Below are 16453 nucleotides of genomic sequence, written 5' to 3' on the forward strand. Positions count from 1 at the left end.
GATATTTGAGATGCCAGAGCCAAAGGATATTTGCTGAGGAAAGCTGCTAACAGGGAGTGGAAGAAGCAGCCCAGGAGAAAGAAGTTTGTTGCTGTCAACAAAGATGAAAAAGGAGTTGGAGATCTGAAGACTGCTTTGACATCAGACATGGAGATGCAGACTTTGGAGTTTGCCCAGCTGGTTTCCTGTCTTGCTTCCCAGGTTACAGTTAAGTGCTTGGATGAATGTCAGAAGAGACATTTTTAGTTAATATTTTATTCATTTACATTTCAAATTTTTCCAAGTTACCCCTTCACAAACCTCCCATCCCATCTCCCCTCTTCCCTCTCCCCTCCGCCTCTATGAGGGTGCCCCTCCACCCACTCACCCACTCCTGCCTCACTGTTCTAGCATCCCCCTTTGCTAGCATCAAGCCACCACAGGACCAAGGGCCTCCCCTCCCATTGATGTGAGAAAAGGCCACCCACAGCTACATATGTAACTGGAGCCATGGATCTCTCCATGTGTACTCTTTGGTTGATGGTTTAGTCTCTGGGAGCTCTGGGTGGTCTGGTTAGTTGATATTGTTCTTCTATGAGATTGCAATCCCCTTCAGCTTCTTCAGGCCTTCCCCTAGCTCCAGAAGGGACTTTTAACTTTGGACTTTTAATATTGCTGATACTGCTATAGTCTATGGGGATTTTGGAAGTCGGACTACATGTACCTTTTTATTAAGCTATGTCTATATATGGCCCCCATAGACTTGTGTGTTTGAAGAAGCCTATGGGGCCAGGGAGTGGAATGTTATGGTCTGTATATGCTTGGCCCAGGGAGTGGCACTATTAGAAGGTGTGGCTCTGTTGGAGTAGGTATGTCATTGTGGGCAAGAGCTTTAAGACCCTATTCCTAGTTGCCTAGAAGCCAGTATTCTCCTAACAGCCTTCAGATGGAAGATGTCGAACTCTCAGCTCCTCCTGCACCATGCCTGACTGGATGCTGCCATGCTTCCCACCTTGATGATAATGGACTGAACCTCTGAACCTGTAGCCAGCCCCAATTAAATGTTGTCCTTTATAAGACTTGCCTTGGTCATGGTATCTGTTCACAGCAATAAAATCCTAACTAAGACAAACAGTTAAACAGTTTTATTGGCACTGGGCTCAAACCAGGGATCTTGCACATGTTAGTCAAGAGGTCTACCAAGTTATACCCTCTTGGTTCATTTTTCCTTATGCTGATATAATATAATAGCCATTTCTACCCCAGAGAAAAAAATGTTAAATTTCCATCAATCTTATTTCATTTTGAAATGTTTGAACGGATGCTTTTACATTTTTGTTCATCTTTTTGAATAGGAAAAAAAAAGCAACTCTGGGATTTCTCAGTATTATGTAACCTTCTTACATTCTACTCTGTAACCTCAGCTGTGGTCACTGTCTTTATATGAAGAACAAGGGCAGACAGCAGACCTCTCTCTCCATGCAGTAACCCCAAACAATGGTGCTTCCAGCCTTGTGCAAGCCCAGTGTGAAACTTCAGCAGAGCAGTTCCTTCTCCACCAATGCCAAGCAGTTTACACACACACCTGAAAAGGGAAAAAAAGGACCAGTAGGCCACTTACTCTATTCCTCTGTGTATGTGCTCCAAGGAAAGGTGGAATTATGGGTGTATGCAAATGAGCCTTTTATAATTCAGGGACTTTATGTACATTACAGAATTTGTCTTAGGTAATCCTATTTTATTTTATTTGTACAGGGGATTGAACCTACTACTCCAGCCCCCTACATGGGTTTTTAAAGCCCCTAATCTCCCCAAATCCTTTAATCAAGTAACCTTTCAGGTGAAAGTCACCTTTATTAATCCAAGTTCTTTATTAAACTAGCTCAATAGTTTAGATATCTGTTTTTAACATGCCAATTTCCAGATGCCACTGAAAATTAGAATTATCAGTCATTTCTTATAGAGGTAATCCCATCTTAATTCTTCAGTTTACCAGGAGCAAGAGAAGATGCTCGGATTCAGCCAGATGCCTGAGAAACCTTTCAGGGATGCTTGCTAAATCCTCCCCACAGGAGCACCGACACTCCTTCCACAACGGTCTGTGGAGACCTCATGCCCTGACTGTAAAGTCCTCTAGGGTGTGCTAGAGACCAAGCAGTGAGGTTCTGGGCACAGTCAGAGCTTGAGGCAGCGACTTCAGCAAAGGCTTCCTTCTCTGCGGTCCTAATGCTACCTAGACTAATACTACTCTAATACTAATACTACTCTAGACTCAGCAGAGTGGTTCAGACCAGGGCAAGGCAAGAGGGTTCCCACCACCTCGTGTCCCCACTGCTAGAATCCTATCATTCTCTGTCCCTCCAAAGAAGTCCCCAGCAATCCGGTAACATGAGCCATACAGACAGAATAAGCAAGCCACAGGCAACTCCTGGATGAAAAGATACAACTTTATCCTCGTGCTTCATGGAAAGTTTTGAAGAGGGAATTGTTCTCTGGCCATTAAAAAAAAGAAAAAAAACCTGACTCTTTGAACATCTAAAAAGTTATTTATTTGTACAATTATATAAATATTTTCATGTCTACATGTGAACATGATGCTTACATTCTCAGAAGGTTTAAAAATCAATACAATTAGATTCTTTAGAAAATGATTACCTTATTCCAAAACAAGACTTATTCTGTAAGAACAGAACTATAGACCGAGTAGATGACGTCAGTGGGAGGAGGTCGCTGGAGAGGGAGTGGAAGGGTTGCGGATACCAAGAGCGCAATAGATCCCTATACTCCCGGGTTTTAGAAGATAAAGCTCAGCAAGCACCGCTAAGGTGCAAAACCCAAAGCAGCCATCCCAAGTGATGGGTAGTAACCTCGTGACCACTGCATCCTAACCTGATGCAACTCATCCAGCTCCTGTCGCGTTTGCTCGTGCAGCAACAAAAGGACCCTCGTCCAGTTTACTCTCACCGAGCAAACTGATACTGTAAGGCAGCAGCGGAATTACAGAAAGGCCTTCGGAACCCTCTGAACGGCACATTGGCTGTGAGTTCCTGGGAAGACACCGAGGCCCTCGGACCCTGTTTTCTTGTTTTCAGTCGTAGACGGTAGGTAGTTACGGTGCTATTTTTGTGGGGAAAAGAGGTGAGAAACCTACAAAAAAAAAAAAAAAAAAAAAGACTAACACTGCCATGGCCAATAAGTGACATCCTATAAAGGAGTTTTGTGGCTTTTTTTCTTTTAATGTCACAAATGAGAGTAACCCATTTCTGCTAGTCTGTTCCGGGTGGCTCAGCCACTCGCTCAGTTAAGCTGGCCCCATCCCTGCCCTCTGAAGCCACTCCAATCACATAGTCATAGCTGACAACAGGAACATTTTCACTGGGGAGGGGGGAGGGCGCTGTGGGTGTCCCTCCTTTAGATGTCTCCTCAGCAGCAGACAGCTCTCTATTGAGAACTTCACTCTCTTCTGGTGGGAAAACTCCCCCCAGGCACACACACTAAGCATTTGTGACAAACTTCACTGGACCCCACTGAGTGACAGGGGTGTGCCCTTATGCATACACCTCCCAGGGAACAGTGCTTTATACACTACAGGTTATGGCATGGCTGTATAGGGTGCCCTGAGAGGCAAGGACCTGGACCCCATAGGAAAATGAACTATGGTCAGGCTCTGAGGTATCTCTCCAGCTGGTTGAGAGCGGCACATGTGAGTCTGTAGGTGTGGCTCTAAGCAGGATGGCATTCTTTTCAGAGTAAATAGGGATGCTGGGTAGCTCTTGCATTGGGCTGCAAACCAGGGCGCCACCTTTAGGCGGGCAGATATGCAGGAGCCAGAGCATCAGACCCAAGGCACTAATTCTACCCTCAGAAGATAGAGGGCAGGCAGTTCCAGTACCAAGGATGCCAGCTACACCAGGCAGAGAACAGACTCGTCTGAAGGAGCCTTAGGCTTACACGGCCCATGTGTGCTGCCTAACTCCAGGTGTTATGGGAGCTCTTAGTATAGGAGAGATCTGGTTGGAGCTCTCCAGGGGGGCTGAGCTAGGCTTGTGGTCCTGATGAGCCTGGTCCTCACTGCCTAGATAGTATATACAAATATAGTTGGCAGGGTTCAGTGAAGAGTGATGGTTTCCTCCCAAGCAGGGTGTGATCTCGCCCTCATGAAAAGCAGGAATGGTATACTTTCCCCAACCTAGTGGCTTCTGGAAGAGCAATCCTGCCCAGCCTCTGCAGATACACCACACACTGTAAGGCAAGGCTAGCAGGATGCTCAGGTCTCACCATGAGCTTCGTCCATCCCACAGTGGCTTGTTAAGGCTGCACCTCCTGGCTCCACCACCATGAGCAGGAGCAGGCTCACCCAGAAGGAGCGCCATGGCCTGCCCAGGAGAACACTCAGATGCACTGCTCTTCATCCCTGTCACTCAGGAGCAGGGACCATTTGTCGCCACCGTCCTCTGCTGCCCCGCCATGCCGAGACAATCTGTCTGACGTCAGGGAGGACAGAGACACTTGGCTCACGTAGCTGACCTGGTCCCACGCGGTGGCCCTGGGAGAATCCCGACGCCGGTCATCCATGCCAATGTGCACGCTGACTTGGGAGGCACTCAGGGGCTTCATGCGGCCGTGGGCCTGGGCCTCATATCTCTCTAGGTCGGGCTTTCTATAGCTGAAAGGCAAGAACCCGAGAATACTCGAATCACTCTGGACATAAGGCCCTTTTTCTCTGGTGAAATCTCTATTTTTCAGTAACATAAATAGCAAATTTTCATGGGTTTTTAAGAAAAAAAAAAAGGATACTGAATTCCCATGGTTCAAGTTCACATAGTCCAGAAACTTTTTATGTAAACACTCCCCACATAGTAGGCTACTGTTATTTTTGTTAAGTGAATGCATGAGTAAATAAATCAATGTTTTTCTGTTTTGGTAGTGTTAGGGACTAAACCCAGGATCTTTTCCATGCAAGACAACTGTTCTACTAGTGAGCTCTGTTCCCAGTCCATGGACATCTTTGCTAAGGAGTAAAACTGGAAATACACAGGGATCATATGTTTGCATGTGTTCATGTAAATAGCTCTGAAAAAGACCCAGACTCTTACCACTGCTAAGTGGGCAGTCACTGTCCAGGGTACTGAAAAATCACTACACAACCCCATGCAGGTCCTTTGTGTTGCTCTCAGATAAATAATGGAGAGCACACGAAGCAGGAAACATGCTGCTGTGCCCCGACCTGCTGTCACCATGCATGGTGGAGCCTGCAGAGACTCCTCCAGCAGGTGCTCCAGGCCCAGGACTTACCACTTGAGCTGAAGAGACGAGAGCACCACAGAGACAGAGGACGCAGCCATGGCTGCTGAGCCCATCCACGGCTGCAGCACGATGCCAATGGGCATGAAGACACCTGCCGAAAGAGGTACCACCTGACAGCTAGGGAATACTGAGAGCCCTGCTCGGGGAACCTAGGAGACACTACGCCCACCAGCTTTCAAGGTGAGACTAAGCTAGCAGGAGGTGGGCAAAGGGAAGGTGAGTCTGTCTTGCTTACTCTTGCTTAGAACTATGTATGGGTACCACCAGCCAGTGCAGGGGCTGGGAACCGCGGAGGATAACCACTGTGGATATGGTCATCATCCTTCTCTACAGAGGTAGCAACCTGGTCTCTAGGGAGCGCTGGAAGCCAGGTCCCAGGCAGCCAGGAGGGAGTGAAGCTCCTAAGCTGCTCTGAGGTCAGAAAAGACACTTATCTGACTGCGGCTGTCCTTCACTTCTTTGTGGGTTCTTCTATCTTCCACTCTTCTCCGCCCCTTTCTTCCACCCCTTCTGCCCCCCTAACACTAGATAAGAGAGGAAAAAGAGGGGAAAGGAAGGAGATCCCTGAATAAAGTCAGGGGTCAGAAAGAAGGTGACAATATCATTAGACTGCTTCCTGCTGTTTAGGGTGTTAAGTTCCTTGGGGGGTAAGTTTGATCTTTGCTGGGAGAATATCTAATATCTTCTTCTTCACCCACAACTTCTTAACAAACCGCAACCAACCAACAACCCGTCCAGCTTCTCAAGGCTCTAGCATTTTAACCTCTTAAAAGTTTCTGGGATTCCAAATGTCTTACAATCTCAGCTACTATCTGCAGCTGGAAAAAATCACAGCCCTGCTAGAGCACGAGGCAAATCACAGTCAGCTGCTGTGGACAGTCTGAAGCAGCCCCATACCCCATACCTGGGATTAAAATGAAAACATATAATATTTCTGTGTGTTTTAAAGAAATCAAAGTTCCAGAATTGTCACTACATCTGACTTCTAGACTCAGGAGGCTGAAGCAGACTGGATAATCTCTATGATGGAAGTCACCACTAACCACTTGGATATAACAGAGAAACTGAGACAGGAAAGCTGGGACGTTAGGTCAGGGGCTAACAAGATGGCTTAGTGGGTGAAGGAACTTACAGGCAAGCCGAATGACCTGAGCTTGTTCCTCAGGACCCACATAATGGCATGGGAGAACTGATTCTGGCAGGAAGTCCTGTGACCTCCAGGCCCACATGTGCACATATGCATGTATATGCATACATACACACAAATAAAATATAATAATAATAATAATAATAATAATGAACCCCTTTGGGTCCTTTCAGCCTACACAGCCTTTCAGCAGAATATCCTTCCTCTCCAGGTTGTTTGTGGGAATCAAACTAGAGTCTGGGCAGGGTTCATTTTTAATACAGTCTCTGAGACAATAGCCACTGTGTCTGAAATAGCAAGTACCTCAAAATGCCCCATGATGCCTATTCAGACCTTATGTCTTAATAAAGCTTCAGAGAACAGGGACACTCTTAGTGGATAGGGCCACCTTAAATGAATGGCCAAGCCTCCTAATCAGCTGTCTACAGGGAAGAGCGAATGAGGCTTTGGGGCCCTCCCAGGACTTTCCACACGGTGTCTGGCCAGCCAGACCAAGATGGATGAGTCAATAGTTCACCAGGGATACAGCAGAGACCAAAGATGATGTAACAGGTGAGAGCTGCCCCTACCTACCTGCAGCAATAGGTATCCCAACCATGTTATAAATCAATGCCAGCACCAGATTGACCCGGATCCTCCGGACGGTCCTCTTGGAGAGATGAATGCTGGCCACGACGTCCAATAAGTCATTCTACAGGAGAGGAGCACGCTTGAGTATGGACTCACGCCAACCCCAGCCCCTCCTGAGACCTCCACACAGCCGAGCTCACTCTGATCAGGACCACGTCTGCTGCTTCGATGGCAACATCTGTGCCAGTCCCGATGGCGATGCCCACGTCAGCCTGGGCCAGGGCTGGGGAGTCATTCACCCCATCTCCCACCATGGCGACTTTCTTCCCTTCATTCTGAAGCTCCTGGACCTTGGCCACCTTGTGAGAAGGCAGTACCTCCGCAAAGACTTTGTTGATGCCAACCTGAAAGGAAGGAGGTCGATGCCTAATGTAGGTGCGAGTTTGATAAAAGCAGAGATCCACAGTAGCAGTTGGGTTTCCACAGAGTTGCACATTTGGCTGGTTTGGTAGGGTGTGCAAGGGTGGTAATACAATGCTCAGGAATTCACACTAGAGCCATGGGGACAGGCAGCTACCCCGCGACATTGTCCTCATGCCCCAAGCTCAGAACTGAGTGGGCCAAGGTCAAGCCATTCCACTCAGTCCATAAGCAAGCTGAACCAAGAAAGCACTCCCGTAATACAGTGCTTAAATGATGGCTTGTTGTCATTGTCTGTTTATTTTGGTTTGTTTTTGAGACAAGGTCTCAGTGTAGCTGTGGCTGCCTGGAACTTGCTATATAGACCAGGCTGACCTGGAACTCAGAGGTCCACCTGCCTCTGCCTCAGAGTGCTGGAATTAAAAGTGTGCTTTTACATCAGATGTTTAGATCTTTTTTTTTTCCATCTGTGAGCTTGTCTACAAATTTCCAAGGACAAAGAATGCCTGGCCACTGCCCTACCTGAGTAGCAATGGCTCTGGCTGTCTTCCGGTTGTCCCCTGTGATCAGAGCCACATCCACACCCATGCTTTTCAGGGTGTAGATAGCCAGGGCAGCCTCTGGTTTGACAGCATCTGCGATGGCGATCATCCCGCAGAGCACACCTGGAACCAAGCAACAGCAATCAGCAAGAGCAGGCCCAGGCAGCTCTGTGCAAGCAAGATGGCTCTCAGCATATGTCATTTGCCACAGGAAATGACCCTCCAGAGTAAGTGATATCATGTCTGGGTTCTGTTGCTTTGTTTTTGTTTCTCAGTCGTGGAAAGGACAGGGAAAGGAGCACAGGGACTCCTGAACAGGTAGGAGCAGGGAGAACCTCAGACCCTCCCAAGCCCAGTGGGCTTTTTTATCGTTTCCACTGGGAACATATATTACCTTGCCAAATATCTTTTGCATGGCAAGAACCCGGTGTATGTTTGCTATTTAAAAAATACAAGACACATACAATGCTGCTTACAGGGACAGACATCTAACCTAGGAAGCTGTCCTTCCTTTTTGTCATTTCCTACAGAAAGTATGATTTGTACAATATACCTTTTTCCTGAAATTAGACACAGGAGGAGGAGAGTTCTGAGCTGAAGTGGCACGGTAAGAATACAGCAGAGCACAGGCCCTCCACTTACCCTGAGTCCGAGATTAGGAATTGCAGACCATGGTTTGTAAGGATGAGGGGCAGGGAATGGGGCAGGAAGGCACGTTTGGATGGAGTGTTCAGAATACAGGGTTGTAAACTACCTTTTATTTGAGTCCAGCTTTACTTCTAATAGCAGACACTAAAGTGAATGTAGCAAAGGGTTCCATCTCTCAGGCAGAAAGCCCGGTGTACTCTGAGCGCTGAGACACCCAGAGTCCTGGGGAACTTTATGGCCTGAGTCAGACAGTGGGGAGCTGCAGGGGCCTCCTGGGCCGTGGACTCCTGTTTTGTCTGTGGTAATGCGTGAGAAGGACGATGTGAGTTGCCACCTTAGACAGAAGCAAGTACAACAGAGAGCTTGAGGCTTCTAGGAGCCGAGCTGGCATGGGATCAATATGGAGACAGTAACGAGGGAAAGGCCTCAACTCTCAAGAGTTCCTGGGAACAGCCTTCCCAGGGAGGAGACATCAATTGGCTACCTAGTACCAGTGGTTACCCCTGAAGACAAGCATACAAGTGACATTTACAGACTGAGCTGGCTGTGCTTATGTATTTAGACAGACATACACACACACATACATACATACATATATACATACATACATACATACATACGTATATACATACATACATACATATGTGTGTAAGTAAAAAACGGAGCTCATAAATTTGACAGAGAAGTATATTGGAGAGTTTGGAGGAAGGAAAGGGTAGGGGAAGATGATATAATTATATTGTAATCTCAAGAATAAAAGAAATCATTTAAAAACAAGGAAGGGCCTCAAGAGAAGGAATCAAGGGGAAAGACAGAAAGACAACCTGGAAAGACACCTCAAAGTGACAGAAAGGGTGACATGGTTTTCAAAAGAAAAAAATAATAATGACAAACAAGAGGAAGAGGAGAGGAGGAAAGAAGGACAAGAAAGGAAAGAGAACAGAGAGGAGGGAGAGGGAAGGGGAGGGGAAGGGAGGGGGAGAGGAAGAGTAGGAGAGGGGCAGGTGGGGGCAGGAGGGGAGGGGAGGGGAAGGGAGGGGGAGAGGAAGAGTAGGAGAGGGGGCAGGTGGGGGTAGGAGGGGAGGGGAGGCAGCAGAGGAGGCCTCCTTATGGGCCAGGGATGGTGAACTGTGTGCTAATCTCACACAGGGATTACCATCAATGGCCACCAGGATGGCCGTCTGTCCTTTCATCTCGTGATCTGTCATGGCGTCACTGATGTCACTGGAGATGGTTAAACCGTTTCGCCGCATCCATTCCCGGTTTCCAATCAGCACGGAGAAGGTCTGGGGACCTGCACCTGTTCAGAAGAGAATGGTTACTCCCAGACGGTCCAACTTCACAATGACCTAAAAACCCCGAGACATCTGACTGCTCTGAAAACTATAACCTTGTGTGACACTCTCCTTGAAGGACCTGAAAGATACACAGTCTGGAGAACTCCATGAATTAAATGGAGTGTTTCATGCATTACACATGTTTAAAATGCTGTCAATATATCAAACATCGTATAACATTCTTAGATGCTATTAGAGATACGTGCAGATATTTTTAAAGACTTAATTAATGTATGGGAATGAGTATTTTGCCTGCATATATGTATGTGCACCATGTGCATGCCTGACAAGGAGGCCAGAAGCAGTGAGATCTCCTGGAACTGGAGTTACAGATGGTTGTGAGTGCGGGGAGTAGAGCCTGGGTCCTCTGCAAGAGAAGCAAGTTCTCTCAACCACTGAGCCATCTCTCCAACCCCAATTCTTTTTTAGAGGGGTCAGAGGCTGGCCTTTTAGGTCAGACCAAAGAAATGTGTTGACTGGATTATTTTCAGAGGGGTTTAGATGGCCCAAAATGAATAAATAAATCAGGGAAATCTGTTATTTGAGACACACTATTTTTTGAGACAGTTTTATATTGATGAAATGAGGAGGTACACGGAGATACACACACACACACACACACACACACACACACACCTTATATATGCATCCACAAAATCAAATTACTGCTCTATGTCATGTCATTCTAATAGAAACTTGGGGCCCCTACTCCTGGTCTTTGAAAGACAAACATGTGCAGAGAGCACCTAAAGAAGTGACTCCCACAGCTCTCTGCACAAAGGCCACATTGTAGGTCCTATGTGTTAACAAACTAATTCTTTTTGGTGCTACTTGCAAATGTTTTCATACTTTTATTGTGACCTGTAAACCACCTATCTGCAGAGATTTTTTTCCCCTGCAGTTTCTGTTTCTGTAAACATGGCTGTGACAGAAATTCCTTTTGGTGGGCATGAAGCTCAAAGACCATCTATTACCTGACTTACAAAAGCTGTAAGTGTGTGTGTGCATGTACGTACATATTTGATTCTTGTTGACTGAAGTCTTCCATAACAATGTAGTCCAGATCGGCCTTATACACCTGGTACTTCTGCCCCCCATCTCCCAAGTGTTGGGACTGCATGCATACAGCACATCCAGCCTCTATGGAATGCTCTAAAATGCAGGTGGCTTTTAATCTGCCACCTTCTAATAGCATGAGACCCTGATGAGACATGACCCAACTTTTGGATGCTCTAATGGGAATGTCACCTTAGGGCTCTAAGCTATTAAAAGGCAGCACATGACATCCAATAACATCTCCTAAATTAAGATTTAGCATTCAGGGCATTCTATGCACTACTGGTTTAATGTAATGGCTGGAAAATGGTCTCAGATTGAAAAAAGGCAGGCTAGGGAGATGGCTCGGTGTTTACTACCGCTTGCTAGGTGAGCCTGACAACCTGGGTTCTATGCTCCACACTCACATAAAAGCCTGGAACCTGGCATGCCTGGAATCCCAGCACTGGGGCAGAGAAAGGAGACTGGAAGATCCCTGGAGCTTGCTGGCCTGCTGGCCTGGCCCAAACTAGTGAGTCCTGGGTTCAGCAAGAGACCCTACAAGGTGGAGGCTGATGGAGCAGGGTTCCTAACATCCTCACTAGCCTCTGTATGCCCACGCATGAGCACGCCTCCCCACCACACATACATGTACACACTTATGTACACACCCTATATACATAAGGATGGAAGAAGGAAAGAGGTTAGGAAGGCAGGCAAACAAGGTGAGGTGCAGACAGGGCTGCATGCCTGCAGTCCCAGCACTCGGGAGTTGGTGCAGGAGAATCCCCGGGGTTCACGAGCAAGGAACCTAAAGGTGGCACCCACCACCGGGCAGATCTTTTCTTGGTGTTGGCGGACCGTTTCCTGTTTCCCTTGCTTTCTGTAAGCTCCGAGAACACCACACATGACACTGGAGAGCACCCAGATAGGAAAGAAACAGGAAGAAGAAACAAAAAAAAACAGGTGCAACCTGCAACCCTATGGCCATGGGAAGGAAAAAAATCAATGTGAAATAAAAGAGAGAACACTCTAGGGGAGGAGTAACTACGGATCTAAGTCTTATGCCACTTCCGCCTTCTTTCCATAAGCAGCCTTGAGACATCAAGCCAGAGACTGGTACACACCTATAGCCTCAGCTAGCTGGAAGGCTGAGGCGGGAGGATAGATGAAGTCCCGAGTTGGAAACTAACACAGCAAGACCCACCACAAAAAGCCAAACAAAACACATAAAGAAGTGAGACGTATCAAAACATGAAAAGAGAAACAGCAGGTATTCCTGGGGTGGGCAAGGTAAGGGCACCTGGCAATGAGCCTTCTGTCTCCACAGCAGGGTGGGGGGAATCCCACAGGTGGGTTTGGTATGGTCTGGCTTGCCTCTGCTTTTACCCAAGATAAGGTCCGGCCACCAAGAGATCCAGGAGGGACAAAAGTGAGGAATACCTTCCCCTGTGGGAGGGTTGCCAACTCCAACAGGGTGAGCAGTCAGATCACTGCGAGCCAGGATGCCCTCCACGTTGCTAACTTTGCAGCTAATTCCACAGCCGGGCACTGCCTGGAAGTCTGTGCTGTATCCCAGGGTCTCCGTCCCAAGTTCCTGTGGAAGCAAAAGAGCAGGGCGGTGGGGGGGTGGGGGGTGGGCAGGGGGCGGGAGGATGTAGTGGGAGGAGGCAAGGAAGAAAGGAGGAAGTGGGGGCAAACAGAAGGAAATGCACCATGAGCTCAGCAAGCACTCTGTCACCAGATTCGGTGTTGGTTGTCAACCTGAACCAGGCTAAACAGCTAAATCCTCTCTAGTGTGGAAACCTCATGACTGGGCAGGCTGCAGATCCAAGGGGAGAGTCAGCCCACCTCAGACCACTCAGATATTTCCACGTTGGGAGTGATTGCAGCAGAATAACGGGCTAGGTAAGTGGTGAACAGCAGAGCTACTTTGAAGCTGCCAGGCAGATCATTCGCCATGTGGGATACCCAGGGAAGGCATCGGGAGTGGTGGGAGGCACTGGAGCAGCAAGCAAGCATAAGGCTTCCTCCCAACCCATATGGGCAGATGTCAAACAGTAGTGTACTGTCCCCTACGAGGGACAGCAGTATACTGTCTCCTATGAGGGACAGCAGTGTACTGACCCCTATGAGGGACAGCAGTGTACTGACCCCTATGAGGGACAGCAGTGTACTGTCCCCTAGGAGGGGCAGCAGTGTACTGACCCCTATGAGGGACAGCAGTGTACTGACCCCTATGAGGGACAGCAGTGTACTGACCCCTATGAGGGACAGCAGTGTACTGTCCCCTAGGAGGGGCAGCAGTGTACTGACCCCTATGAGGGACAGCAGTGTACTGACCCCTACGAGGGGCAGCAGTGTACTGACCCCTATGAGGGACAGCAGTGTACTGACCCCTATGAGGGTCAAGCCCAGGATGAAATTTCTCAAACATCCCCTTGCCAATGTTTCCTGAGGTACAACAATAATAAATTTTTGCTCAGGCCACTCAGACACTCTCAGCATAGTCTGCCATCTGCCCCCACGTTCTAGGACAAGAGGGGTACAGAGATTCTCTAAACCCCCAAATCAGGGCTATTCAATTCATCTGCGCTAGTTCCTCCCTGGCAATCCCACTGAATACTATGTGCCCTCAGCCTAGCCATATAAAGAAGTTGTTCACCTGCCCATCTCCCCCTGCCCCAGACTTGGGCTCTCAGAAGGCAGAGGGGTCATGTCTCACTCACTTTGCCCTGAGCCTGGCATTATCCACTCATCTGACTAATAACTGTGATGGCCCCACTGCAAGCCCTGCCTGCAGCGAGTGAAGAGCCCCTCCCCCCTCCCCCCCCCCCCCCGAGGCAGCCAAACAAGTGTGGAGAGGTAGGAAGCCAAGGCTGATGAGAGAGAAGAGCCCATGCGCTGCCAAGGCCAGGGTCAGCATACCTCTTTGCAGTATTTAGTGACGGCCACGCCTAAGGGGTGCTCGCTGCTGGCCTCCGCGGTGCCCACCACGGCCAGAACCTTCCTGAGGGGGAGTGTGGCCACGTCTGCGAGCAGCAGGAACCGCATGACTCTGGGGACCCCGTGGGTGATGGTGCCCGTTTTGTCAAACATAACGGTCTTTATCTGCAAGAACAACTTCACATCAGGTCTTAGCGTGGAAGCAGCTTTCACAGTCCCCGTGTCCGACTGGGGACTTCTCTCTCGGCCTGCCTTGGGCAGAGAACTCTTGTTAACTTCCTAACCCTTGGCCTGAATCTGTGTGGGCAACAAGTGCTGCTACCGAGAAACCATTACTCATCTGCCAGTCCACGGCTTCACTGTTTCTTTTTTTTTTTTTTTTTTTTTTTTGGTTTTTGGAGACAGGGTTTCTCTGTGCAGCCCTGGCTGTCCTGGAACTCACTTTGTAGACCAGGCTGGCCTCGAACTCAGAAATCCGCCTGCCTCTGCCTCCCAAGTGCTGGGATTAAAGGCATGCGCCACCACCGCCCGGCTCGGCTTCACTGTTTCTTATCTTTGATCAAGAAGAGGGCATCAGGTTTCTCTGTTCAGACCATGATCCGTAAGCAGCAGATACACTGCTTGGAATCCAACGCTCAGTGCTGTCCTCTACCCTCAACACTGTTAGCTGAGGTTCACCCTCCAAAGATCCCTGCCTCCCATACTCCACCCTTACTGTGCACCCAATCTGACACTCCCAGCTTGTAACTGAGTGGCTCGAAGGCGCCCTACTCTACCATGTGATCTTCCGAGGCTCTTAGAACAGGCCCCTCCCTCAGCCCTTTCTCTGTCTCTAATTTCCCTCTGTCTGTTCACTAGTTTATTCAACAAGATGTCTCCGGGGGCTTTCAGGCCGAATGCCAGGGTCATGCTGGTGAAGAGAAGTGCTGCAGACCTCATGGAGCTCATGATCAACACAGATGTGTGGTCCCTGAGAGTCCTCTTCACCTGCCTATCATTTCACAGCAGCGATACCCTCACTACCACCTTATCTGGCCAGCTCTTGCTCAAATTCCCAGACTGCCAGCACCGCTGAAAACCTCCTGACTAGGCCAGGCCCCAGTACAGTACAGACTGGTGTATAGCTGTGCTCTCACTAGGCAGCTCAGGGAGAACCTGAACTCACGTTCCTTCTGCCTCAGCCTCCTGAGAACTGGGATCATGGTTGTGCATCACCACACTAACCTAAATATGCACTTAATATGCACCGTCACTCTTCCCCCCGGAGTCACGGGACACTGCTAATCCCAAGCACGTGAGCTGTCAACTTGGTTAACAGATACAGGCTTCTCGGACTGTCCCTTGCACTGGCTGGGTCTGTGACAACCTGACACAAGCTGGAGTTACCACAGAGAAAGGAGCCTCCCTTGAGGAAGTGCCTCCATGAGATCCAGCTGCAAGGCATTTTCTCAACTGGTGATCAAGGGGGGAGAGCCCAGCTCATTGTGGGTGGTGCCATCCCTGGGCTGGCAGCCCTGGGTTCTATAAGAAAGCAAGCTGAGCAAGCCAGGGGAAGCAAGCCAGTAAGGAACATCCCTCCATGGCCTCTGCATCAGCTCCTGCCTCCAGGTTCCTGCCCTGTGTGTGATCCTGTCCTGACTTCCTTTGGTGATGAACAGCAGTGTGGAAGTGTAAGCTGAATAAATCCTTTCCTCCCCAACTTGCTTCTTGGTCATGATGTTTGTGCAAAAAGGCAAACCCTGATTAAGACAATACCTATCCTCCTCCTGCTATAGTTCCTGTATCTATAAAACGGGAATGAACCACGTCTACCACATGAGATGGCGTCAGTGAATCTCCATGAAGCAGTGAATTGTACACCCATTAGCTGCTGCTGCTGCTGCTTTGGCTGATACTCCCAGGCAGCCCTGCCTTCCTGTCTCAGTCATTCACACTTGTTCTTAGGCGTCTCTCTTAAGGAACCCTGAAGAGAGACTGTTTTATAAGGACTCTATAGAAACTGCTATCCCAGTTCCCACGAAGGACAGCCAGGACCTGACAGAAGCCCACCTTGTGTGCCATCTCCAGAGGCTTCCCTCCTTTGATTAGGACACCGTTCTGGGCAGCCACCCCAGTGCCCACCATGACTGCTGTGGGTGTGGCCAGCCCCAGGGAGCAGGGGCAGGCGATGCACAGCACAGTGATGGACGTCTGGAAGGCAAAGCGGATGATCACCTCTGTCTGCGAGATGTGCTTGCTAGGGCTCTGCAGAGAGAAACATCAGATGGAGAGATCAGGAGGGGTGGGGAATCTCACCTCGGCAGGGCAGTGGGAACTGAGAACACAGTGAACCGAGTTTAGGGAACATGACTGTGACTGTGTCCTGTGCAGCTTCTGTATCAGATGTATCGCTTCACTGCCCACCTCTGACTTGCCCAACCTCTTCCCATAGCTTCCCTCAAAGAGGCAAAGTGAAACAGGAACAGAGTCAGGTCAGACCATGATGGGGCACAAACTCAGGAGTTGGACCACATAGGTCATAT

The 16453-nt window shown here is 48.8% G+C and overlaps 1 protein-coding gene across 4 annotated transcripts in view; it reads right to left on the reverse strand.

Moving 5' to 3' along the window:
- Positions 1-2503: 2503 nt before the first annotated feature.
- Atp7b (ATPase, Cu++ transporting, beta polypeptide) overlaps positions 2504-16453 on the reverse strand; it is a 67292-nt gene continuing 53342 nt past the window's right edge. Inside the window, exons 13-22 of one of the 4 annotated variants that reach the window (XM_017312538.2) lie at positions 15981-16175; positions 13914-14096; positions 12429-12582; positions 9770-9913; positions 7946-8088; positions 7204-7407; positions 7007-7124; positions 5275-5377; positions 4507-4645; positions 2504-3126 (exon numbers count right to left, since the gene is read on the reverse strand). In XM_017312538.2, the coding sequence (XP_017168027.1) occupies positions 3097-3126; positions 4507-4645; positions 5275-5377; positions 7007-7124; positions 7204-7407; positions 7946-8088; positions 9770-9913; positions 12429-12582; positions 13914-14096; positions 15981-16175 (1413 nt within the window). In that variant the 3' untranslated portion in view covers positions 2504-3096. Of the gene's footprint in view, positions 3127-3211; positions 4646-5274; positions 5378-7006; positions 7125-7203; positions 7408-7945; positions 8089-9769; positions 9914-12428; positions 12583-13913; positions 14097-15980; positions 16176-16453 lie in introns of those variants that run through there. The other 3 variants (XR_378777.4, XM_006509007.4, NM_007511.2) reach the window with 3 other exon arrangements.

The sequence above is a fragment of the Mus musculus genome, chromosome 8 (genome assembly GCF_000001635.26).
Source record: "Mus musculus strain C57BL/6J chromosome 8, GRCm38.p6 C57BL/6J".
Lineage (NCBI taxonomy): Eukaryota > Metazoa > Chordata > Mammalia > Rodentia > Muridae > Mus > Mus musculus.